The 27514-nt window shown below is 44.8% G+C and overlaps 1 protein-coding gene across 3 annotated transcripts; it reads left to right on the top strand.

Moving 5' to 3' along the window:
• The first annotated feature begins 3801 nt into the window (after window positions 1-3801).
• Window positions 3802-27514, top strand: DDO (D-aspartate oxidase). 3 transcript variants are annotated; one of them, XM_042937374.1, is made up of 5 exons: window positions 3802-3869; window positions 5708-5883; window positions 9260-9368; window positions 13774-13950; window positions 25520-27514. In XM_042937374.1, the coding sequence occupies exons 2-5, from the start codon at window positions 5712-5714 to the stop codon at window positions 26088-26090; spliced, it is 1029 nt and encodes a 342-aa protein (XP_042793308.1). In that variant the 5' UTR covers window positions 3802-3869; window positions 5708-5711; the 3' UTR covers window positions 26091-27514. The 3 variants fall into 3 exon arrangements, with proteins under 3 accessions (XP_042793308.1, XP_042793310.1, XP_042793309.1); XM_042937375.1 differs by lacking the exon at window positions 3802-3869 and adding an exon at window positions 4107-4130; XM_042937376.1 differs by lacking the exon at window positions 5708-5883 and having other exon boundaries at window positions 3819-3869.

Genomic DNA, 27514 nt, shown 5'->3' with positions numbered 1-27514 from the left:
ATTTATTACTGGAAGTGCTGAGTTTCTAATATATTTTCTATTGCTTCTTGCTGGCATTAAGGAAGGTGGTTGGTTTTTGTGTGTTGTTATAGCCAACAACCTTGATAAAAAGTGGTTTTAAATCAGTAGGAGATGAAAACTTTATTGGGAGAAAAATTGAGCTTTTCATCATGACAATTAAAAATATTAGTCATACAGGAAGCCAAACATGCTTTGTTCCTCCAGCATTTCTTAACATGCACAGTCTTCTGATTTTATCCTTGCAAAATAGTGATATAGATCTTTAACAGTTGGACCCTTGTCATAGCACATCAGATGTGTCTCTCCCTGTAAGTATTTCAAGGAGTACTTTACCATGGCGCCGGAAAGCTCAGAGAACAACCCGTACACAAGTAGGTGAACTTCAGGCAGATGACCTCGTTATCAGTTCTGTTTAACTGAGGTCTATGCATCAACCCGATGATGAAACACTATATCTGCATCAATCACCCTGCACAGCTCTGATGCTGTACAACATTATTTCTCCCTGCTCCGTGTACCATTCCAACACTCGGTCAAGGAGAGTGTGGCAGGTGACCTGTCCAGTCTTGGTCTTGGCCAGTGGGCATGTGGGGCCCATTCTGTCAATACTACAGCATGCTGTCACTGTCCTGAGTTGGTTGTGCCCTCCAACATACGTTGTTTCTCTCTTGAGGACGCTGCTATTCACATTGTTCTGGTGATTAGTCTTGGCCCGTGATAGCTGCAGGGAAGACCTCCCGTGAGGCAAGCCAACAAAGCATGAACTTCGGGTTCGAGTCCCACCCTTGCCCAGGCTCTTGTGAGAGGCCTTAATAATGGGCTCGTTGGTCATAAGTTTTTGTAAACTCTTGTAAATTTTGCAAAAGGAAGATATAGTCACTGCAATCAGTTAAGAACGCTGGCTCTTACCACTCTATTTCCCTTCTGTTACATTTCGCCTCTGTCACATGACATCAAAGTGACCACAGGCACTTTTTCTGTTATGATTCTGTATAGTTTTCTTAAAGGGGGCTTTGAAAGTGTATAAACTTCAGACCCCACAAAATCTGTCCCTCTTCCCAACCGTTGTGTTGTTAGGGAAGTCCATATTGAACTTGAAAATATACTCTGAATGTATACCCTGAATGTATACCCTGAATGAGGGGCTTGATCAGTTCTGTTCTCTTCTCTCACACCTGTCAAATATTTACTGACAACATGCTGAACACAAAGGGTTCATTCTATAATATGACACATCCAAGGGCGTACTTAATAAATTCTTGCAGATGGTGAAGAGGAATCTTTTCTTATTTAAGATCGTTTAAACTGACCAGGAAAGCCAAAGCCCATTGGTAACTTTCCCCAACAGAGATGAATTATCTGAATTTGCCAGAAGTCCGTAACAGCTGCTCACTTTACCTCTAAAGTCCACATTGCACCAGTATTTACTGACAACTGCTAGTTCCCTAAGTAAATTCATTTTTCTCATTTATTCCCTGTCTCTCCCTAGGCTCACCTACTTGGGTTCTTTAATGTCTTTCTAATGTCCATCAGGAGATTTTCATGGATGTTCCAATAAGTAAGTCTTGAAAGTCAGATTATTTTACAAAGAAGAAAGGGTTCCATTACAGAGTTTGCCCTACTTCTGTATCTCAAGTCAGGGCTAGCCCGTGTATCAGAGAGTTACGTCACCCTGAACTCACTCCTCCCCCATTTCCCTGCCCCAACCCGTGGCCTATATGACTGAATCCCTGGCCCCCACAAGCCTCGCTTCCTTAACAGCCTTCAAAAAGATTCAAGTTCTGTTGGTTTGAAGCTCTCCATTTACTGGCAGACTAACATACCAGCAAGGCCAGCACATCATAAGCCATTGACACCCATGGAAGCAGAGCAGGAGGGGCTGGGTGGCCAGGGAGGCCTCCAACACGCTGCAGTAAGGGTGGCTCTGTGGACCTCCAGAGCCCACAGTAAAATGTCTCTGAAAAATTGTTGAGGAGGAATGTGATGCTGAGCTCACCTGCATTCTCAGGGGGATCACTTCAACTTTTTGGCCCTCAGCCACTTGCCTGTAAAATGATAACACAAGACCCCCCTAGATGGTCCCCACTGCCCCTTTTCAACTCCCACCCTCAGTGACGCCTAAATCAGTTTTCCAAATGACCCCTTTTTTGAGTCACATTGCTACAAGTCTGTAAAGCAAAACTACCTAAGCTAAAAGACCTGTTGACGCACGTAGCTTGCGTTCTTGGTTTCATTTCTGAATGTTTCCTCTTCTTGCTTTCATAGGAAAGTAGAGTCCTGACCCAGGTGGGAAGAAGGAGCCCTCTCAGGTGTCTTCCATGGTTCCCATTACTTTTCAAACGCTGTCCTTCATCCTGGCCAGATTCCACACTCTGCTCTCACCCAAACCTCCCCATGGAGCCACACCTTGTTTCTTCAGCATTCTTGAAGCTTCCTGCCTCTGTGGCTTTGCTCACACTCTCCTCCCTCCCAATATGTCTCTCCCTCCTCCTCCTTGTCCATCCACATCCCACTGATTCTTTGGAACCTTCCTCATTTCCCATCCTCTCTCCTGGGCTGGCTACATGGGTCCACCGTGCTGCCTTCTCTCTGAACCCCCACAGCACCTACACTTGGTGCTACATATTAGAGCACTGTCTATTTTGCCTTCTTTCCTTTCTTGAGGGAGAAAACATCATTCCAGAAATCCTTAAATCTCTGATAGTCCCGGCAGCATGCTTTGGACAGGGCAGGTGCTCCATAAATGTTGGATGATTTTATAGTAGGTGCTCAATAAAATATATATACCACCTCACAGACAGTTTTGCATATTTCAACTCAGCAGATGCTCACCACAACTTGTAAGAGAAATTAGTTCACCCCCTATTTTCAAAAGGGGAAACTGAAAACTCAGAAGTTAAGTGACTTACTCAAGGTAAAACAGACAGGTCTCTTGATGCCATAGTGTGTGCTTTGGTTAAGACTTTGAGCCTTGGAGTCTGACACTCAGACTGGGCATTGCTGCTTGGGAGACCTTGGACTCTTCCTTATTCTCTTGGAGACTCAATTTACCTATCTAAAGAATGGGGATAATAATAGTACCTCACCACTTCAGAGGGTGGTTGTGTTCTATGGTGTCATACATGCATGTAGCACATGGTTAATGCTAACTCCATATTAGTTACAATATTATTTATTATTTTGATTCATCAGACTGCTTCCCCATCTACAACTTGTTGACCACACGGTGGACAATCAGCAAATATTTGAATATGCGGGTTAAAGAATCATTTGGTTTTTATCCTCAATTGTCTCCTGAATAATTTTCCCAACTGCAGTCAGGTCATCTTCTTAGTGATCAACAACATTATTCTGCCCTCACCCAACCCCCATTCCTGCCCCCGCCTGCTGACCCAGAAGAGCCAAATGAGGAAACCAGTGTTGCTTCTGGCCAGAACTTGTTGGAAATTGGAGAAATTCAACTGTTATTTACTGTGCCTGTAAATCAGCTGGAGAAATCCCAGACTGTTGGAAAGACAGAGGGTTTGTAAACTAGGAAGAGAAGAGCTGCTGAGGGTGTACCGGCTCCCAGGGGCTCGGCAGAGCCACAGCTCCACACGGCTCCACACTCCACGAAGCTTACAAAACGAAGTTAATCCCTCCTTTTTCCAGGGAAATAAGTTCCAGAGACACGGGGGTATGGGCCAATGGAAAGTGAGTTTACAGAGAATGTCCTTAATAAATTCTCCAATGGGAAGCAGTTTTACTTTCCCTCTGTCTCTCAGGGCACTAGACCAACCACTCACTGGGAAAACAAGTGTTGGTGCCAGAGCCTTCTGTGGGTTCCAAGACTGCTTTTCCAGACTCAGGTACTTGAATCCTTGTGCTTGCAGCTCAGGGGTCATTCTGTGCATACTCTGGGAGTTTGGGACTGTCTTAATGGGATCAGGTGACAGTGATTCATAGGTCATTGGGCTAGGATGTACCCACCTTGCTGGCTCACTTTTCTCCTCCCTGGGAGCTGGTTATTCTCAGCCACAGATTACTTTCCCCTCTCAATTTATTACAGCTATTTTGAGAAAGTTGGTAGGCAGGGGAGCCTGTGAAGTAGGAAAGCCACCAAGGGACAGGTGAGTGCCTCCTACCTCCAGGGGACATGTGTGGGACTATGCTCTTCCAGCTTGCCCCCTCCACTGGTCTCCTCCTTGCCTTCTCAGTTAGCCAGCCCACTGGGGAGCAAGCAAATTAATGGCCAAATAAATGCATAGATTGCTTGAGAAATAAAAATAACACACATTAAACCTCATTGGAATGACTTTAAATTATCCTAGAGCCAGAGACCTTCAGAGCTGGAAGCTGAGCCCGGCCATGTTTGCCCTGCTCACAGCAGAAATGCCCCACCCACTCTGGGGGAAGGGTGAATTTTATGGGCAGGTGGCCATGATCTGAACCACAGCCTATTGGTTGCCCTGTGCCAAGATGCCCCGTCTATTGCTGATTGGATGGGAAAGGACAACTGTGCCAAGAGCGCGTTTACAGGCTGGCTTAGCCCAATGAGCTGATCTGGTGCTAGAACTTTGGTAAGGATGATAATGACCAACTGGAATAATTGCATTTTTTTTTTCTCTCTGGAGACCTGAGACCTACAGAGAGCCTTGGAGAGTGGGAACAGAAATGGAAAGACAAGCAGGAAAGCAACAGGGGTCGGGAAAGCTGATAGCAGAGCAAGGCTCGGTGGGCTCCCACTGCTCAGCGGTGAGGAGGAGAGAGGGTGTTGGGCCCTCACCAACCCCCTAGTTCCCACGCTGGGTGCCAGTCTCAGGCTTCTGGATATCTGCCTCCTGCATTTCCATACCAACCCTCAGAAGGAGCCACCTTTGTGAGACAACCTGAGTGGGTCCTTCTTATTTCCAACCCAAACGAGTTAATAAAGAATTCACATGGCCTGCTTTACAGATGAGGGGATTGAGGCTAGGAGCCCCTGGGTTGCCCCCCAGTTTACAGAATCAGCACCTGAGTCTGAGAAGGAATCCAGTTTCCTTATTTGGGAAGTCTGCTTTCAGAGGGTGCGGCTTCAGGCACAGGAGTGGAGGGGAGGGGCATGGGGTGGGGGCATGGAGTGGGGAAAACAGTGACAGAGTCAAGGAAGGGGAGAGGAAGGTTGGTTTCCAGTTAGAGTGGGGGGCAGGAGAGGGGACGTGGGGTTCAGTCATTCAAACTTTTTGTCTTGTTGTTATAACAAAAATCCAGTTTGTAAACGGTAAGAGCTGAGTTCTGAATTTGCCCATGGGTCAGGTTTCTCAGCGGCTGTTCCTCAGGAAGCTTCTGGGAGTGGAGACGGCATCTCTTCTGTTCTTGTCTGCCTTCCTAGACTGTGCCCAAAGGAAAAGTGGTTTAGGAAGGGGCTGGAATGAGTAGCAATTTCCCCCTAAACCAAACCTATTTACCTGTCGTGTGCTCTAAAGGCAACTCCAGGCTGGTTTTGGGCTAATGTCTAACACTCCATCGAGACCTTGTTGCCCATACCCCAACATTTAGCAGAAACAGAGCTTATGGGGAGTTCTCTTGGTCCCATGAGAAATGCTGACAGGAAAGGCGTTATTTTGAGAGGCTGCGGACCTAGGAAGAGAATCCTCAGGGCCGGACTTTGTACCGGATGCAATGACCCTTAAACAAGGTTTATAGCTCACACTTTTTCTCCTCACAGGTCCATGGACCCGGTACGGATTGCGGTTGTGGGGGCAGGCGTGGTGGGGCTCTCTACTGCCATGTGCGTTTCCAAACTGGTGCCCCGATGCTCCATTACTGTCATTTCGGACAAGTTCAGTCCTGATACCACAAGTGACGTGGCAGCTGGAATGCTTATACCTCATGTTTATCCAAGTAAGAGGGATTTTAGCTCCTCTGTCAGATATGATTCCTCAGTCAGAATTCTGTTGACAGAGACAGTTGGATATGCATGTAACTTAATGTTCACTTTTTAGAAAAAAAAATCTTTTTAAATGTTTATTTATTTTTGAGAGAGACAGAGCACTAACGGGGGAGGGGCAGAGAGAGCCAGAGACACAGGATCCAAAGCAGGCTCCAAGCTGTCAGCACAGAGCCCGACGTGGGGCTCAAACTCACAAACCGTGAGATCAGGACCTGAGCCAGACGCTTAACCGACTGAGCCACCCAGGCGTGCCCTTAGTGTTCACTTTTAACATCGTACTGGTTCATCTGTTAGGAAATGCTCAATTATGCTGTAAGGCAAACACAACCTCCAAATCCTAGCAGCCTAAAAAGCAAAGGTTCGATTCTTGCTGGGACCGCATGTCAACTGAGCATCGGCAAGGGCTCTGCTCATCATACGTGATGGGGCAGCCACTGTCTTGGATGTCATCAGTACCTGTGCCTGAGGGGAAAGCAGCTCTGGGGAGGTCTCACCTCAGCTGGCTCTGGCCAGGATGCAACTTTCATTACTTCTGATGGCCGGTCATTGGCCAGCACGAGTCACATGCTCCCACCCCTCAGAAGGTGGCCAAGAAGTGCAATCCTATAAGGCTCCCAGAAGGCAGACAGTCAGAAGGATTTGGTGAACCGCTCTCATGACTACCATATCTGGTAACTCTAAGTCTTTCCACTGATACCAGTAATGACCACAAGGTCAGAAATTACTTGTAATGGGACTAAAATTATCCACACTTCTCAGCTGGTAGACAAACAATCAGTCAGTATGTATTTGGGCCTAAAGATGCATTGATTGTTTTTTTTAATGTTTATTTAATTTTGGGACGGGGAGAGAGAGAGAGAGCACAAGCGGGAGGGGCAGAGACGGGGACAGAGGATCTGCAGCGGGCTCTGTGAGCTGGATGCGAGGTTTGAACTCACGAAGCACGAGATCATGACGTGAGGCAAAGTGGGATGCTCAACCTACTGAGCCACCCATGTGCCCCTGCATTGAGTTTTTAAAACATGGTCACACATCCTTTCCAGCTGTATTCTTCTTGTGAAATGGAATAGAATAGAATAGAATAGAACAGAATAGAATAGAATAGGAGGAGGGAAACAGCATTAAATAAAAACCCAAATCACTTTGCAGTCAATGAGGTTTATACTCACTGTCTCCACTTCCTCATTCCCATGCTTTTATTCCCCTTTAATTTTAGCTTTTGTTTTCTTTTCATCAAAGTTACACATGCACAGGATTAAGCACAGGAAACTGGCGTGTTTGCAGAATGCTAGTTCACACTTCCTGGGCACCTTTCTTGTGACCAGAGTTCTTATGTCCATTGTCCAGGAACCCCTTTGCTTGCATCAGGCCTGGGTGAGTGGTCAGAAGGCTGCATGATAGTCATGGAATCGTCTTCAAAGAAAGAGGCTCGTCTAAGAGTTCCTCCAGGCCATTGAGGCCCGAGCTCACCCTTTGACTAGGTGGTTGGGGCCCCTGGATCAGAGAGTGTTACTCTCTGGTGCTTCCAGATAAGGACTTTAGTCTTCTCTTTGGGCTTGTTTCAGACCAGCCTCAGTGATAACAGTGATATCTTCTGTGCTCATAAATATCAGTACCGTATGGGGACCATACCTATCCGATAGGGTTGCTGCGACGATTAAATATATTTATACATGTAAAGCATTTAGCACAGTGCCTGGGACATAGTAAGTGCTGTATCAGCAATTGCTATTTTTACCACTACTCCAGCTACAGCTTTCTTTTACCAGCACTTGAACATAGAGTAGATCACCAGGCTTCTGGCTCTATCCACTGCTGAACTGGAACTGTCCATTCTTTTGGGATGACTCCTACAGCATGTGAGCCGCAGCCAATATTTTGTTTCTAAAGTCTGAAATGGCAACAAGGGGATGCGTTTCAATACAGCCCCATACACTGGCTTAGATTGTTGGGGTATAATCCAATGTGAGGTCTAATTTAGCTCATTTTGCAGCTTATTATTTCTTCCTTATTTCTAAACCAGTGGCCCAGTCTTCAATTTTGGAATACAGTGTTGAGTTCACATGGGCACGTGTTTAAAGATGACAGCACAGATCCACTATTAAAGAAATATTTATTGGCACTTTAACAAGTGAATTGTTACAAAACCCTGCTATTGAAATGCCCTCATTGACTTGGGGACTTGGTCTGGGGGAGAAGGATGTCTCCAGGGGCCTTTTCATCTCTACTGTGAACTCTAGGAACATCTCTCCAAGCAGAGCTTACCCAGTGTCCTCTCTGCCTCAGTTCCTTCACCTCCTCTCTGGCTCCCCCCATAGCAGCCCCTTGGGATTTTCATTCCCCAGTCCCTCGCTTGACCCTGGATTCTCCCTCACGACCCTTCCATAGGGATTGGATGGCCAAATTCTTCACCCCATTTGGATTTGTCTGCCTGTCCAGATTATGCTTGTTTTCTGTGCCTACACTGGACACTATTATTTTGGGGCTTGAACCATGACCCTTCTTTCAACCCTGACCCTTATTTCCTCTCCGATAAGTCTGCACCCTTCCAGAAGCTGGATGTGGGTCCAGCCTCTTGTGCTCTGGCAGGGATGCCTGGGTGACAGGAGCACTGATCCACAGGACTCTGCCAGAAAGGTGTGCCTCGTGTGGTCCCTGCATGTTCTAGTGACCTGGGGAATGCTACTCTATGCTATTGCATGATTCCACAGAGTGGAAGGGGATGGACACAATGGCAGCCTTGGATGGGACTGCAGGGAGTCCTTCCTGAGGAGCTCGGCTCCACAATGCAGACCTTGTCTCCTTGTATCAGAGGGTGAGCAATCTGGGCTTTCTCTTGATGTTCAGTTATTCTCTGTTCTGGTTGACCTGGGCCCCACAGATCTTCCCTTATCACCCACCATGTTTTCAGGACCCATGAGAGAAGTTCTGGGTTCTTTCTCCTATCATCTCAACTGTGTGGCCAGCTGGATACCTCGGCCATGAATTCACTTCTGCTCAGATTGGTTATGAACCTGTCAAGGTCTGGAAAATATCTAATGCCAAAGACTACCTTCCAGATGGCTCATATGTCAGATTTTGTCCTGATCGGCCATTTTACCCTCTGATGATTAATCTTTACCTGAACAGAAGTCAACAGCATGTGTCAGCATTCAAAACTCAGGTTGCTGATAGATTCTCCACTATAATGTGGTACCTTATCTAAATGTTCCTCTCTGCCTCTTTATTTTCTCCCAGCTTCTAGGAAGGAGATTGTCTGAAGCATAGTTATCATCATCACTTCCTTTCTGTTCTGCTTTGTTCCCCTCCCCCCCGCCCTGATTACAGACACACCCATTCCCACGCTGAAGCAGTGGTTTCGAGAGACCTTTGATCACCTGTTTGCAATCGCCAATTCTGCAGAAGCTGAAGATGCTGGTGTTCATCTGGTATCTGGGTAAGAGAGGATATCTGAAGTTATTTTAGAATTCAGAATGATCTTAACAGACTTTAAAATTCAACATAAAATTGGGGCGCCTGGGTGGCTCAGTCGGTTAAGCAGCTGACTTCGGCTCAGGTCGTGATCTCGCGGTCCATGAGTTCGAGCCCCGCGTCAGGCTCTGTGCTGACCGCTCAGAGCCTGGAGCCTGTTTCAGATTCTGTGTCTCCCTCTCTCTCTGATCCTCCTCCGTTCATGCTCTGTCTCAAAAATAAATAAACGTTTAAAAAAAATTCAACATAAAATATTGTTGGGGACTGCTGTGAGCAGAGTGCTGAATTCAATGCAGGAGGATTTTCAGCTTTACTCCAAACATTTTCAGCTTTACTCCGAAGAACTCAAGAAAGACAAGTTATTAGTATAGTAATTGTATATTACATATCAGTATATATAGCATTCGACTTTTAAACAACGATTACAGTGTCTCATCACCAATACTAGTGTGAGTTTCCTCAAAGATTTTGCAGTGATTTGCAAATACGGCTAAAAAAACATGCAGCAGGTAAACACTGAGCATGGGGATGATGTGGCTGATGGAAAGCCAACAGGTGTGATATTGAAGAATGAGACATCCCCAAAAAGTAAATGTTGTAGGTCACTAAAGTGACCTTTGAGGTGCCATTTAGGAACTATATTTCTGAAATGGTTAAGGCACTTCTATTTGATTCTTAATATGTGATTTCAGGGGACATGCATAATTAAATGAAAGAGTTAAAAAATCCTATTTGAGGGGCACCTGGGTGGCTCAGTCGGTTAAGCGTCCGACTTCGGCTCAGGTCATGATCTCACGGTCTGTGAGTTTGAGCCCCGCATCAGGCTCTGTGCTGACAGCTCAGAGCCTGGAGGCTGTTTCAGATTCTGTGTCTCCCTCTCTCTCTGCCCCTCCCCTGTTCACGCTCTGTCTCTCTCTGTCTCAAAAATAAATAAACGTTAAAAAAAAATTTAAAAAAAAATCCTATTTGACATTTCTGGCACAAACCAGCACTTAGAATATGACAATATCTTTCTTTATCTTCTTTTAAAAAATATTTATTTTTGAGAGAGAAAGAGCATAAACGGGGGAGTGGCAGAGAGAGAGAGGGAGAGAGAGAACCTCAAGCAGGTTCTGTGCTGTCAGTGCAGAGCCCAATGCAGGGCTTGATCTCACGAACCATGAAATCATGACCTGAGCCAAAATCAAGAGTTGGACGCTTAACAACCCAGGTGCCCCTCTTTCTTTATCTTCTTAAAAAAAGATTACTAACCCTTCTATCACTTTTAGTTTATGACATAACACATATGTCATCTGTGTTACCCCACGTGCTAACACAGTAATGCCCTATACCTTTCTGAAGAGCAGAGGGATGTTTGCTTTTTACTAAGTTCTCACAATCACTGCATCCTTTGTACTGTATAAAAAAACCTGTCCTCTCTCCTCCTTTGTGATCAGGCTGTCTGCTTACATCTCTGGTAGGAAACACACCTGCAGCAGGCAGGTTTCTATCCTTTTCCTCTTCTTGCCCTCCCTCACCGTCATTAATGGTGTTGACATCACTAATTTCCCCCAGTCTATACCCAAAGTAGCAACTTTTACTTCTCCATCTTCTGAGGATGAATTGATACTATAACTGTCCCCAGATCCAGCCGATGAGTCACAGAGAAAAATTGTCCTTATTGATTTATGGCCACACTTCATTTTTGCTCAAAACCAATTAACTCACAAACGTTGTCTCTAAGTAATTTTTGAAAACAGATGTGTCTAAAATTCAAATGTCCTTTCAAGACTAAGATTTTGCCACCATTAAGGATATTAAAAAGAATATACTTTAAGCTAGCCTAAAAGAGAGTTATTTATTGCACTCACATGAATGATTTTTCTCCCATTTGCTTCCAAAAAGACAATTTGAATCAGTCAAATGAAGACAAGGGCCTGCACCTCTTTGGCATAAGTGTATAGCCTTATTCATCTGTTCGTCTATACATTTCTTCAAAACAATTTATTCAGCATTCACCTGTATCAGGTACTCTCTTAGATATTGGTGATACAGTGACGAGCAATTTAGCACATACTGTTTGGCATATGGTAAATGCTTAATAAATGTATGTTGAGTGAATTTTTAAGAAAAGAAGACACGGACCTGTTCTCATACAGCTTATGGTCTGTAAGGAATGTCCTAAACGTAACTAGCTGCAAAAGACACGAGTTACCAAGGGAAGCGTACAGGGTACTATGGAAGAATATACTTGGAGAATAAACTTGCTCGGAGGAGTTATGAGAAGCAACCTGGAGCAAAGTGACATTTCAGCAGAGACCATCCGGATGAGTGTAGGTTAACGTGGTGACATTATAGAGGTGAAGGGGACAGAGACAGGGCCGGGGACACAGGAGGCAAACCATTCCAGGTAGAGAGAGCAGCATAGGCATAGACGTGAGTCGAGGGTGACTGTGGTGTGTTGGAGATACTGGAGGTCATCCAGATTGATGGGAAGCCATTGAGGGATTTTACACATTGAAGTAACTGATCATGTTTACATGTCAAAAATATGCCTACAGTGGGAAGAACAGGTATGTGGAGAGAGAGATGGTGGTGCAATAGATTAGGTGTTGGCAGCGGGGACAGAGAGGAGACGGACTTGAGAGAAAACTGAGAGGAAAGCTGATAGGGCTGGAGACTTGGTGGTTGATGGCATGTGGGCTTGTGGGGAGAGAGAAAGTCACTGTAGGTCTGGGTCTGGTTCGGGAGCTCAGGAGAGAGAGAGGAGGGCTGGAGGTGGGGCCCCCTGTTTGGTCTATCGGTGATGGTGAAGATATGGAAGGGGAAATCTAGCCCAGGGAGAGTGCACGGAATGAGACAGTGAGAAGGCTCTCATGGAGCCCCACAGCAAACGTTTATACTTTCGCCGGGGACTGCTTTGAATAAATTACTTAGAGGTATATGAATTCTGGTGTGTTAATGACCACATCATTAACAACCACATACAGCATTCAGGTGATTTTCCTTGCTCTTTTAGAGCAGCCATGATTTATAACACTTACTCCGATTGATGAAAACAACCCAATACTTACAAATCCAAACATATGCCCAGCAGCTATCGGCAGCACTATTCGGGCTTGTTAACAACCAATATCATTCCAGCCTCACCCATTCCAGCCATGCTGGTGGCCTAACAGTAATGGGGTTCCTCCTGACAACCCAGTTTTTCTTACCAACAGTGTGAGGTGATGACCCACATCTTAACCGAAAATCCACACTTAACTCATAATTCACAACTTAACTCGTAATTCACACTCCTGCCTCCTGTACACCCACCACTGCTCACTGTAATTTAGATGTTTTGTTCAGAATTGAGGCCAACCTTTAAACTTTTGATGGATGCTTACAATTTATGTGAAATGTTATACGAAACACAAAAAACCTTCATCAAAAATGCATAGTCATAAGTAAATAAAGAAAATCTGAGCAACAGATTTTTAGGAAAAAAAAGAATTAAATTAAATTTTTAAAACACAACTTTTTAAGTGTCTTATTCTCCCCAATCGTGACTATTTTATTTTTTATATTTTTTTAATGTTTATTTATTTTTGGCAGAGAGAGAGACAGAGCATGAGCGGGGGAGGGGCAGAGAGTGAGGGAGACACAGAATCCAAAGCAGGCTCCAGGCTCTGAGCTGTCAGTACAGAGCCCGATGTGGGGCTCGAACTCACAGACTTCGAGATCGTGACCTGAGCCAAAGTCGGACACTCAACTGACTGAGCCACCCAGGTGCCCCACCAATCGTGAATATTTTAAAGTGTTCACTTATTTATTTTTGAGAGAGAGAGGGAGTGCATGAATGTGGGAAGGGCAGAGAGAGAATCCCAAGCAGGCTCTGTGCTGTCAGTGTAGAGCCCGACGTGGGGCTCAAACTCACAACCAGTGAGATCATGACCTGAGCTGAAAGCAAGAGTCGGATGCTGAGCCACCCAGACCCCCCCTTGAATATTTTAAATTTAGCTGCTGAATTATCTGAACCCAAGGGAATGGAAGAAGAGATCTTTTTCTTTTCTTTTTTTTAACGTTTATTTATTTTTGAGACAGAGAGAGACAGAGCATGAATGGGGGAGGGTCAGAGAGAGAAGGAGACACAGAATCCAAAACAGGCTCCAGGCTCTGAGCAGTCAGCACAGAGCCTGATGCGGGGCTCGAACTCACGGACCACGAGATCATGACCTGAGCCGAAGTCGGACGCTTAACCGACTGAGCCACCCAGGCGCCCCGATCTTTTTCTTTTTATGGGTATAGGAAGTGTGTTTTAAAAATGCTTTAGAGAATGTCTTGCAGGGTTCACCGGAAATGTGTTATTTCACAAAATTTCAGGAAATTTTCCCACTTATGTATTTGAGTTGGCAGATATTTCAGAGCATTCCTGCTGAAGAAGTGCCATTCTGGGCTGATGTGGTTCTGGGGTTTCGAAAGATGACCAAGGCTGAACTGAAGAAATTCCCCCAGCATGTGTTTGGTCACGCCTTCACGACTCTGAAATGTGAAAGCCCTGCCTACCTCCCATGGTTGGAGAAGAGGTCAGTTGAAATGGCTCTTTGCTGCTTCCTTTATCCTTCATAGCATAGCCATAAATAATTGCATAGCTACTCACAAAATATAGATGGAAAATTCCCTGTGGTTCCTCAGAGCTCTTTTGCATTGTGTCTTGTTGCTCACAACGGCTAGGGTTTTGTCAAACAATCTGAAGACAGTGCTGTGTCCGAAGGAGTAAGTCATACCACGCTGGTAGTAACACACCCATCTTCTTCTTCTAGTGCTTGATGCGTGATTCTTCTTTGTCATGCATGATTTGGTTCCCTGCCCACCAGTAAAACCCACTTTATTGAAACGGTGTCTTAGTTTCCTCATTTGTAAACTGGAGAAGTTTGGGGAGTATGCTTCCAGCTATAAAATTATATGATTTGCTCCAGTTCTTTGGATGGAGAATCTTAAGCTTATTATAAATTGTTTTTTGAATTTTTTTTCTCAATGGTGATTAAGAAAATGGCTTCGTTATTTTCTTTGTTATAAATAAGATCTCTAAACCTGAGAGGTCTTAGCTTATCTAAATCAGGTAATTGCTTCCTCACCAAGTCCAGTCCAAAATACCTTGAACTTGTATTTTGGCTTGGTTTTCAGGACTTTCTGATTCCAGTTAGTTAGGAAATGCATCAAGAGCATCTTTATTTGAGATGTATCAATAAATCTCTCTTTAGTTTAGTCTGGAAATTGTAAGCATATTGAGGGTTGTAAAACATTGGCCCTTTCAATCCCCAAATGTATGTATTTGGTAGGTAAATAGGGGCAATGTGAACTATTGTGTAAACATTGGAAGAGTGACTTGAGGCAAGCAGTGGCCATGATAATTGGTCCCAGATGTGGGCTGTAAGGTAATTGATTCAGACAATTCATTAATCCCACAATTCTGTGTTGAACACCTACGTCTGAACTTGGCACTGTGTTAGAAGCTGGTCAAAAAAGAAGGATAAAAATATGATCACTTTTCTTAAGGAATTCACAGTCTAATGGCGGTCATGGGGTGTATGTATGCGTATGTGTGTGTATGCATGTGTTTGTTTATATACGTTAATTAACAATCACAGTAACACACATGATATGGGGTTGTACCGATTTTGAGGGTGGATTGGGATCACAGAGGAGGCAGGCTGCATCTATTAGGCACATGTCAGGAGCACCATGATACATTTTTGTAGCCTTATGAGTGCTCTTCTCATTTTTATCTATTAGCAATTTATATGGGACATTCTCCTTTTGTAAGTTTCAGTTTTCATAAAACCCACACTCTTATGCTTTGTTCACTGGGCCCTAAAGCACAGTTGCATGCCAACCTCGAACCTAGACATCAGCCGATACTCGAGCATTTTGAGCTATCACGGGATGAAGTTGCCCATCAGTCAACATTCAAGTTTCAGCAGCAACACGGTCTTTCCCTCAGTGGCAATACCGTGTAGTTTTCACTTTTGTCCTTATAGTATAAAAACGACTGGAAATAGGAAATTGGAAGTGTTAATGCTAGTGATTTAAGATGGAGGTATCATATACTTTATCTTAATTAAATTCAGATAAGGGGAATTATTAGGCTGCCATAAGGGGCAGCGCTTTACTCTCATTATGGTACATAATTCTGTTCGATTACAATAAAAAATGGAAGAACATGTACAAAATGTTGGGTATAAAAAGGTGTCATTACAGAGTTTTATAATTTGAGGCTAAACTTTCATTATTACTCCCAAGTCTATTGTTTGGCTCCCTCATCTTGGACTTTTTTCTCCATGTTCAGGAAGGTCTATAGAAAACCTGGATGGATCCCTGTGGTCTTTGGAAGATCAGACAGAATCAGGGAAGGGAGGATCCTGCAGAGTGTTCCGCACCACAGAGACTATCAAGGGCTTCCCCTTGGCTTCCCTGTGTGGAAATGGCTGGGGATCAGGCATGATGATGGACATAGAGACAAGGAAAGTGGATGAATGAGCTCTTATAATGCTTTATGCAGATGCCTAACATTTTCTTTATCATTTTCTCTCTCTGTGTGTGTGTGTGTGTGTGTGTGTGTGTATTCCGCCCCCCCAGAACGATTTAAGAGTAAATTGCAGACATGATGCCCCATGATTTCTAAATATTACCATGTGTATTTTCTAGGAACAAGGATGCTCTTTTACATAAATAGAGAGGTATGATAAAAATCTAGATATTTATACTGATACTGTGGTCTATGGATCTTATTCATATGTTGCCCAAAAAGGACCCAATTAGGTCCTTTATATAGATATATTTGGTCCATGATCCAATTTGTAGTCACACATTACATTGGTTGTCATGTCTCCAGTCTGTAGTCTGTCTTTGTCTCTTATGACCTTTACAGCTTTGAAGAGCACAGACCAATTGCTCTGGAGAATGTCTCTCAGTTGGGGTTTGTCTGACGTTTCCTCATGATCAAATTGAGGTTACACATTTTGGTGGAACCCCGTAGAAGGAACGTTGAATCCTTAGTGCATCGTAGTAGGAGACACGTGGAGTTGGTTTGTCCCCTTCCAGTGATGTTAACTTTGATCACCCAGCCTGCCAGTTATCTCTAATGGGAAGTTACAACTTTTTTCCTTTGTAATTACTAAATGCTTTGTCAAGATACACCTTGAGGCTGTGTAAATATTCTGCTCCTACTAGTTTTAGCATACATTCATGATTCTTGCCTCAATCATTACTATAATGTTTGCCAAGTGATAATTTCTTTAAAAATTTTTTCTTGGGGCGCCTGGGTGGCTCGGTCGGTTAAGCGTCTGACTTCAGCTCAGGTCATGATCTCACAGACCGTGAGTTCGAGCCCCGCGTCGGGCTCTGGGCTGATGGCTCAGAGCCTGGAGCCTGCTTCTGCTTCTGTGTCTCCCTCTCTGTCTGCCCCTCCCCCGTTCATGCTCTGTCTCTCTCTGTCTGAAAAATAAACGTATAAAAAAAAAATTTTTTTCTTAACATAATTTTTTTTGAGAGAGAGAGAGAGAGAGAGAGTGAGCAGGGGAGGGGCAGAGGGATGGGTTCCCAGGTCATGGGCTGGAAGTGAAGGAGGAGGACTCTGGCCGGGTGCTCCCTGTGGCCCCACATACTCATTTCTCATGCACAGCCGGAGAAGGGCCAGAGTGGGGTCCTCTAAGTGGCCCAGTGGAAGGAATGTACAGCTCAGGTTAGCCAGGATCATGTTTAAGTCCTAGAAATAGTCTTGAGCTTACAGTAATCGTATGCATATGTTTACATGTACGTGTGTGTGTGCACGTAGTTTCTCCTGTTTTTTCAAAGAAGCATTGGCTATAAAGTCTAGACAGAAAACCAAAACAGAAAGTCTTCCTGGAAGAGAGCATACATTGCTTTCATGAGTAGTAGAGAAGGTTCTTGGAAGATGGGGAGTTATGATGGGGCAGAGAGGGAGCCTGAGGGCCCAGGGCACCTGAGTAGGTGGTATTACTGTGGGAGGGGGCAGAGGCAGGGAAGCCAGCATCACCCCCAGTGTACATGTTCCTTCTCTGAGGGGTCTTCGTAAGTCTTGCAGTTTGCCTGGGGCTGCCCTGAGCAGTGGGAAGCTTCCCCCTGGGTGGGGGAGGGGCATCCCCAGGAAGACTGTGAGGGCCAATCCCCAGCATGGCCACCATCCCAGCCGCCCTCCCACTCTGGCTGAGAATAAATGTGTTAGCTCTGCAGGCCACCCTCAACCACTTTCACAGGAAAATAAATATTATCTGAACGATTTGTTCTGCCTGCTTCTAAAGTTATCACCTGGAAAACAGGCCCCCGTTTCCATAATAACGTTATTTTCAGGCCTAATCTCTAACTGTGGGATGAAGACCTGGGAAAAATCCTGCTACCTTCTCATTAGTCGGAAGCCTGGTGTCAGCGTTTTACTCTACTTAAAATAACCCCGAGTCAGTGGTACTTTGTGCCAGTGGGAGCCACCTCCTGACAGCAATGCCATTGGCCTGATGACCAGTCAGCTGGGGTTCATGTCTTGGAGCACGTTGCTTCCTGTCTGTTTTTAGGTGACAGTCAGGGAGAAGAGGCCTGAGGGGCTGCTCTTGTCCTGGGGAGGTCTTTTTCAGTCCATTTCTTGGATATACACATCCACCATGACAGTGGGCTGGGACGTGATTGCCTCAGACAGACAGTGTATACACGCCTTTGTCCCACCAACCCTCCCGTCCCAGCTTCTGTGCCCCTGAACCTTCCTCTTCCTCCTGGCACCCAAAGCAGGGCCTGCGCAGATAGCACACAGGGTCTCCTCTCTGTGGAAATTAGCGGTCTTCTATTCTCTCAGGGCCTGGCATCTGGCCAGAGGGCCAACATGGGGGAAGAAGAGAGCCACATGTCCCTTGTTCTCCTGAGTGAGGCTTTGTGGGGCAGGGACTCCTCTACGTCTAAAGCAAGGCTTTCAGGCAAGGATTTCAAGCCAGGTGGGAGGCAGGGCGGCATTGTGGTGAGGGGGTGGGACCCCCAGGGTTCATTCTGTGGGCTGTCACCTGCTCTTCTCCATCAGGGTGAAGCCAGCTGGGGAGCCACACAATCCCTGCTTGTTCCTCACCCCCGGGGTCTGTTGTATTGCCTCCTACGCCCCTTCTGCACAATGTGAGTGTTCAGCCTACAGTGTTCTGACTCAAAAACAGGCATTTCACTCAGTAAGCCACACAAAAATGTCTCCAACCTAAGCTCTATCCTTCTGAAATCATATAAATTTCCAGGAAAGGGAAAAAAAATGTTTTTAACCACAAATCAAATCTTCAGCTTTTTTTCAAAGAACAGAAGGGATCATCTCACTCTCAAAAAAAGAAACGATGCCCAATAATATCCAGAACAAACAAAAGAATAAAAACCCCTCAGAGGTTTAATCAGCCATGCAGATCATGTTTTATATCCTTAGCCAGTGGAGTCATATTCTGCTGCTTTTTACTTGCCCCTTCCAGGAAATGAATCATAGAAGCAATAATTCAACTGAGACTGCTCTTCGCCAGACATTCTACCTAAATAAATCATCCCAGCAAGACCAGGCTCATCCTGTCTTTGACAACATCCAGAGAGCTGGGTGCCTCATTTCAGTGCCAGGGGCCCTGTAACTCGGGTGCATTTCTTTCTCAGGAGGCCATGCTTTATCCTTTGGTCTTGATAAGGCCCACACTGACCACAGCACTCACCACACTGAGCTTCTCTCTCTGTACTTCCTTCCCACTGGTCTAATAAGGCCTCGCTGTTACTTTCCCTGTCTCCCATCTCCCTAGCTTCGTTCTCCCACTTGGCCTGATTCACAGCAGTGCCTCTGAAAGAAACTCATGTGGCTCTCCCTGCAGTTGGACAGAAATATGGATTGTACATCAGGAACATGACAGATAACCCTGTCTTATAAATGCCCAACTTGCAAAGGTGCCTTGCTGTGCACAGCAGCCCCCTCGTCCCCAGGACTAACACACACCTTGCTGCTGGAGCACGGCCATCCTTCGCCAAGCCTCTAGTTGTTTCTGCCCCCCCTCCTGCCATCTGCCAGCTCTAACCAGAGGAGCCGGGGGCAAATGATGGTCCTGGACACAGGTCGAATGTGAGCACCCCATTTTCTGCCCAGGTATGCAAGGATAAAGTGGGAGGGTACCAGTCAGGAAGGTGCAAAATGCTGGTATTTATTTTTTCCGATGATGGCAATAAGGTTAGCCAGAAATAGATGGAGGCTGTGCGCTAGCCTTAGGAGCCTCCACTGGGCCTTCAGTAGCTGCCCCAAGGTGGCTACACAGGTGAACTTGTTCCCCAAAACCTCACCTGCTGGTCTGACTCAGGGTACACAGCTGCTCCCCTCCAGGACCACCCTGCCCACAGAAACACTGAGCCTCATCCACACCCCCTTCCCCAAAGGGACCAGAGGCTGCTCTACCCCTGAACGGAACTTAGAGCCATCAATACAAGTTTGTGGAGTGGTCAAAGTGAGGATAGCTATTCCGAGAAGTGGGGAATAGAATGCACTTGGTTTTATTGGAATAGGCATTGCAAGGAAATGAGTGAGGAATGTGGTCATCAGGGGAGATCATGTTGTTAGGTCAAAATCAGACTATATATAAAAATACAAGAAATGCCATGTATTCTTCACTCAGATTCCCCAAATCTTATACTTAACATATCTGCTTTATCCTTTTTCCTCTAAATATATACTTTTTCCCTGAACCATTTGAGAGTAAGCTGCAGATGTGATGCCCCTTTACCCCAAATACTGAATATGTATTTCTTAAACTCATGGTCAGTCTCTTATATCACTAAAGTCAACTCATCAGAATGAGGGCATTATCTTAACACAGGTATATTTCTTTTCTTTTCTTCTCATTTCTTCTCTTTTCTTCTCATTTCTTCTCTTTTCCCTTTATTTGTTTCAGGAATAGAATTTAGTGATTCATTACTTATATATAACACCTATCACTCATCACAAGTACCCTTCTTAATACCCATTACCCATTTAGCCCATCCCCCTACTGAGCAACCCTCAGTTTGTTCTCTATAGTTAAGAGTCTCTTATGGTTTGCCTCCCTCTCTGTTTTTATCTTATTTTATTTTTCCTTCAACATGGTACATTTCTGAAATCTACAGACCTTATTTGGATTTTGCCAATTGTCCCAATAATATACATTGCAGCAAAAGAAAATCCAAGATCATATGTTGCAAATATATATATTATGGATATAAATATTCATGAGAAGCAAGTGACTAGGTTCAGCCCACATTCAAAGAGAGGGGCATTAGGCTTCAGCCTTGAAGGGTTCAAAGAATTTGTGGATATATTTTGAAAACATCACCATTGACCTTCTGAGTACAAATTGTTTACATTCCTATCACATGCAAAATATGCATATATATGTAAGCATATATATGTACATTTAAAATCTAACTCTTGTAAGCTATTTTAGGTATAGCTACATCAAGTATCACTATGAAGAAGAGTAGACTTTTTCTATGAATCTGTGTGCATAGTTCTATTTGCCAAATGAGATTTTCTTTTCTTTTTTAAAAAATATAATTTATCGTCAAGTTAGCTAACATACAGTGTATACGGTGTGCTCTTGGTTTTGGGAGTAGATTCCCATGATTATCGCTTACATACAACACACGGTGCTCATCCCAACAAGTGCCCTCCTCAATGCCCATCACTCATTTTTCCCTCCCCTCACCGCCCACCCCATCAACCCTCAATTTGTTGTCTGTATTTAAGAGTCTCTTATGGGCTTGCCAAGAGGGCTTGCCTCCCTCTCTGTTTGAAACTATTTTTCCCTTCTCTTTCCCCCAATGTCTTCTGTTAAGTTTTTCAAGTTCCACGTATGAGTGAAAACATGATATCTGTCTTTCTCTGACTGACTTATTTCACTTAGCATAATACTCTCCAGTTCCATCTATGTTGCTGCAAATGGCAGGATTTTATTCTTTCTTATTGCCAAGTAGTATTCCATTGTATATATAAACCCCATCTTCTTTATTCATTCATCAGTTGATGGCCATCTGGGCTCTTTCCATGATTTGGCTATTGTTGAAAGTGCTGCTATAAACATTGGGGCCAAATGAGATTTTAAATTAGGTTTCCTTTTTATCTTATTTTCGAATAGATTGAACATAGTTAATTTTCTGATCATTGTCATTAAGGTGTCATGATTCAGTCTTGAAGCAAGGATTACTTTTATTATTATTATTATTATTATTATTATTATTTATTTTTATATTTGAGAGAGAACGTGTGAGCAGGGGAGAGGGGCAGAGGGAGAGACAGAGAGAGAGAGAGAGAGAGAGAGAATTCTAAGCAGGTTCTATGCTCAGCGAGGAGCCTGACATGGGGCTCCATCCCATGCCCCTGGGATCATGACCTGAGCTGAAGTCAAGAGTCAGATGCTCAACTGACTGAACCACCCAGGTGCCCCAAGGATTAATTTTTTTTAATTGACTGCATCTAATAATTCATACATAATACATAACCAAGTGCTTCTCAAAGCCAGCCCCCCACCATGTTCTTGGCCACCATCCTCTCCCAGCCTCCCTGCATCTCTCCACATCTTTAGCAATGTCTTCCTAGCTCTTCACTCTTTCTCTCCACTCCAAGGCATCCTCACATCAGTGATGCAAAAACTCAATGCTCTTTTCCTCATTCTAATGAACTTTGAACTATAGCAGCCATGGGGAGAATTGTCTTCTTTCCAGCTCTGACCCTGGGGTTCCACTGCATGGCAGTCCTGCTCAGGCTCAACCCTCACCAGTTCTCCTCAAAATCAGCGCCCCCAGGCTCTGGTCCTCAGGCTCAGGCTCTTGCGCGTTGGTGAGGATGTTCCAGCCCGTCTGAGGAAGCAGCTGGGGAACAGACACTGAGTCATCCCCTCTTCCCTCCTCTCTCCTTGGTGGGGACCAATTTTCCAAAAGCAGTCTGGTTTGCAGAGAAGTAGCCTGGCTTTCATGCAGAAATTGTGGACCCTCTCACCCCAAAGTCATCTTGGACCCTTAGAAGAGGGTTTTTACTCTGTATTTGTGTAATCCACAGACCTATTTGAATAACATTCCCAGAATAAAGGTACAAGCTATTAAAATGTTACCAAAGGAGTGTTAAAATGTCTACCTTTGGCAAGCGCTTAGAAATTTTAAATGACAAAAAGAGTGTTTTCCCCAGTTTCTACTCATTAGGATTTCCCCCCAAATTTAGGGTGTGTCAGCGGGTGAATTCCAGGTATGCATGGGTTCCAGGGCAGTATCTTGGCTCTGCTGCACCCCTCGTTCTGTCCCTGTTGGGCTGCACCCCACATCCTGCCCTGCCCTCCCACTCCCTGCAGCCCTGCTGCCCAATCCTGCTGTCAAACCAGCCCCATCCCTCATTCTAGAGCCCTTGTGTACCCCATTTCCCCCAGTGGGTCTCCACGCTGAACCCCCACTTCCCTATTTCGTGCTGCCCAGGATTTCTCTCTTATATGGCTTAGGCTGCGGCAGGCAATGGGAGGTGGGGTGTAGGAATGCCTCTAGTCCCAAGAGAAGGGAGAGGGTGAGAGGACTCCCCTTTGCTCCTGGGATGTGGAGTGTGTGTGTGTGTGTGTGTGTGTGAAGAAGCACTTAGTGGAACCCCCATCCCTCTCAGGGCCACACCTACTCAAATTCCCTCTTGCTGACACACCCAGAGAGTTAAGGAAGGGCTCCAAAGACAACCATCCCCCAGGTTTGTTGGACAAGCTGACTTTTAGGCTTGGTGAAAATGGGCACTCTTGGGTTTTAGCGTGATGACCAGAAGACATTGGTCTGGGGCTATTTAGTGAGCACAACTTCTTGAGTCCCCCATCCCCCATTTCCTCATGGGAGGTTGGGACAAGGCATTCTCCCAATCTAGAATGAGGTCTTGTTCAGTTTCAGGAAGCCCTACGGGGAACGTCATCAAGTTGATATCCCCGACCATGTCATCCAAAACCTCCAGAATAACTACCTCATATGGTTGTAGAAGTGCTTGGTTTAACATCCAGCTTCCATGTAAGGTTTCCTCCTACACCCCGGTGCCCCCTGATACATTGCCCATGGGGTACACAATAATGACTGGGCATCGCCACATGGTTGTATTGCAGCAGTACAAGGATGCCAGGTTCTGGCACATTCCATAAGTTCCCTCCTGGGGTGCAGACCTGTGAGGTATGCAGCACAGCAAGCCTTCCAGGGCCTTCCCACAGCCCGGCTGCTATGATCATTTCAGAAGTAGAAAGTGGACTTTCATCAGTAGCGACCAGCAGGGGCCCCTTGAAAAGGAAAAGAAAGATATCTGCATGTGTTGAATTCTTTTTTTTTTTAAGTTTTATTTATTGAGAGAGAGAGAGAATGAGCAGGGGAGGGGCAGAGAGAGGGAAAGAGAGAGATTCTCAAGCAGGCTCCACACTGCCAACATGGAGCCCAATGTCGGGCTTGAATTCACAAATCATGAGATCATGATCTGAGCCAAAATCAAGAGTTGAATGCTCAACCGACCGAGCCACCCTTGCACCCCTGAATGTGTTGAATTCTTACAGAATTTTTATAAAAACCCGTGGTCTCAGCATTCTTATCCCTAGGTGATAGTTGAAGAAACAAGTTCAGTTCAGTCATGCCCCAAGGCTGGTAAAATTCCTTTATTTCTGTGAATTAGGAGAATAATTCTGAGTTCTAACTAGAAGAGTTGGAACACAGAACATCATGTTCAACTTTCAACACGGGGAATCTCCAATCTGTTAAAAGCAAAGCCAAGATAGTGTTCAAATAATAACCAATGTAAAACATTTTTTCGAGGTTCAAATGTCATTCTTACAAGCTGTTAAGCCATTGGATGCCAGTGATAGATGGGTGTGGAAAATAGGCATACCCCTATGTGAGCTACTGGCTCTTGCATTTTATAGGAGCATAGCAACTACAGCCTTCCCCCCATTAGAAAAGATTACTGAGGAACCACAGTGCGTTATGGGCTGCAGCAGGCATTTTCCAAATGCTATCTCATTTCATTTTCACAAGGACCGTATGAAGTCAGTATTGTCTCCAAATTACAGATGGAAGATTAAAAGTCCACAGAAGTTAAAGAACTTGACCAAGGTCTTATGATTGGTAAAGGATAGAGCCCTCCTATCCTTTTTAAGGGACTTTTCTTGGGGTGGCTCAGCTGCTTGAACACCAACTTCAGCTCAGGTCATGATCTCATAGTTCGTAGGTTCAAGCCCCGTATCGGGCTCTGTGCTGACAGCTCTTAGTCTGGAGCCTGCTTCAGATTGAGTGTCTCCCTTTCTCTCTGCCCCTCCCCTGCTTGTGCTCCCTGTCTCTCTCTCTCTCTCTCCCTCAAAAATAAACATAAAAAAAAGACTTTTCTTCATATTCACTGTTTTAAAGAATGTAAACACACGGCAATATGTTAGTGTCACCACAAAATTCATAGGTGAATATATTAAAACTAATGCCATTGAACTATATACCTAAAAATGGTCAATGGAGTGAGTTTTATGTTATGTGTATTTTACCACAATTAAAAAAAAGATTTACAGGGCCTAGATAAGCCATTTATTTTTATTATCAATATACTTGGTCCAAAATAACATTATTAACCATACTGTCAATCCATGAGCTGCAAATACTTTGCGTTCCTCTCATGCTATCATCCCTCTCATGCTACAATCCCATTGTAGACATAAAAAAGTGACTGCTGTCCCAAACAGCTAGTTAGGGAGACCAGAGTTACAAAGGAACATGCAAGAGTTAACAATATGACACAAAATGTCTAAGGCTACAGATTTAGGCACTAAATATGACACAAAAAAGATATGCTCAGGGATTTAAACAACTGATTAAATTAGCATTTATTTAGCATCTAGTATGACATAGGAACTTTATAAAACATAAAAAGGACAAGACATTTCTTTTGTTTTGAATTTCTGAAACAGGTTTTTATTTAGGTTGGAGTTTAGGAATCCCCAGTTTGGGATGCGAGGTAGTTGATGGCTGGAATTTGGCCTTTTTGGGCCCTGGATGTGCTCATGATCTTGTGCATCATTTCCTGTGAGGGGCAGCACAGGAAGCTGCTAAGGCTTCCCTGATGGTCCCTCTCTTTCTTCCAAGGTTAAAAGGCAGTGGGGTCCTGATACTCACCCGACGAATAGGAGACCTGTGGGAGCTTCATCCATCCTTCGACGTCGTGGTCAACTGCTCAGGCCTTGGAAGCAGACAGCTTGCACAAGACTCGGAGATGTTCCCCGTGCAGGGCCAAGTGCTCAACGTTCGGGCTCCCTGGGTGAAGCATTTTATCCGAGATGGGAGTGGGCTGACATATATTTATCCCGGCACATCCAATGTAATCCTGGGTGGAACTAGGCAACAAGGAGACTGGAATCTGTCCCCAGATGCAGAAATTAGCAGAGGTATTTTTTCCCGGTGTTGTGCTCTTGAGCCCTCCCTCCAGGGAGCCTGCGACATAAGGGAGAAGGTAGGCTTAAGGCCCTTCAGGCCTGCAGGTGTGCGGCTGCAGACAGAGTTTCTCGCCCAGGACGGCCGGAGGCTGCCCGTGGTCCACCACTACGGCCACGGGAGCGGGGGCATCTCCGTGCACTGGGGCACTGCTCTGGAGGCAGCCAGGCTGGTGAGTGAGTGTGTCCAAGCCCCCAGGACCCCCACTCCCAAGTCAAACCTGTAGGTGACATGACATGACGGCAAATGGCCCCAGACACTATGGATCGAAACACAATTTAAGCACCAGAATGGATTCCAATAACTTTTCCACTGCATGAAAAGTTAATGAGGTCTATCTTTGTTTTCAAAATTAGAAATGATGCAATATGAATCAGTAGCCTGAGACTGGTACTCATCTGTAGAACTAGACTCAAGTCTAGTGCTAATGACATAGAGCATAAAGTTCTATTTTTGTTAAAAAGACTTGTTACAGAATAAGATTTCTCTCAGACCTGGCGTTCAAAGATCTGTGGTAATTTTCATGGATGCTGGAAGCTGTAGGGATGTTGAAATTTTGGGGGCTAATAAATCCCCAGGAAGAGACAATGTACGGAAAACACCTAACTCACTGTTGCAAAGCCACCCATGATGTTTGTAGGTTGCGCTCAAGTGAGCATTATAATCCCTCTAAATAAAACACACAGTGATCGTGTGGCACAGGCTTATTCCATTTAATGGCAGACAAAGCATGATTCCTGCCAGTACCCGAGGCAGCCTCTTCCACCCCTCAGCTGGTCATGATGCTTAGAAGACAGGGATCAAGTTACCTATGGACATGCCATCAACCCAACGGCTGCCTGGGGTCAGTCACCTAAGGGTCGTACTCTCCATTACCACAAATGATGGAGCGCTAGCTTGTTGTGTGGTTGACTTTGCCTAAGCGTTTTTGAAGATTGAATAGCAGGTGCAGCCAGAGAGCTAATTAGCTGATTAGGATGGAACAATCGTTCTGAATGAAATATATCCAAAGAGTTTTCCGCAGGTTGTTAAAAAAAAAAAAAAAAAAAAAAACTACTGGGGAGGAGGGGCCATGTGTCATGATCAGATGAATTTGGGAATTGCTGATATAAATCAATCTAGCCTGATTTCTTGACTCCGGCCTGCTCAGAGGCTTTAATCTGTTCACGAGTATTGTGGACGGTCAGGAGGGTTTTGGCTTTGTGAATGGTAAAGGAGGAGCTCCTCACTGAGGTAAGGAAGCTTTGGAGAATTGTACAGAACTTTAATTTTAATTTTGGCAGGAGATGGCTTGTGCTTAGTGATAATAATTCTCGTTTGGACATCCCAGGGGTGGGGGTGGGGGAGATATGGGGTTGGCAATGAGAAGGTGGGGAAGAGAAAGTCCCCAGCAGAGCTCCATTTGATTGTTTTGTTCATTGAGCTTTTGCATATGATTTTCTCTAGGAGAACATTCTGTTGGTAAAAAGGAAGAGGGAGAGACAGAGAGACAAGGAGAGAGAGACAAGGGGATGAGAAAGAGAGAGAGAGATCTTAACTTCCTTTGCGGCATTAAAAATTCTCCCTTCAGTGTGCTTCTTCCCCATAGATTTCCACCAGGGGGTGATATTGTATCAGATTCAGGTAAATTGGTAAATTTGAAAATTTAGA

Source organism: Panthera leo, chromosome B2, assembly GCF_018350215.1.
Source record: "Panthera leo isolate Ple1 chromosome B2, P.leo_Ple1_pat1.1, whole genome shotgun sequence".
Classification (NCBI taxonomy): domain Eukaryota; kingdom Metazoa; phylum Chordata; class Mammalia; order Carnivora; family Felidae; genus Panthera; species Panthera leo.
The sequence above is the reverse complement of the archived record's forward strand: the minus strand, read 5'-3'. Positions and strand labels throughout refer to the sequence as shown.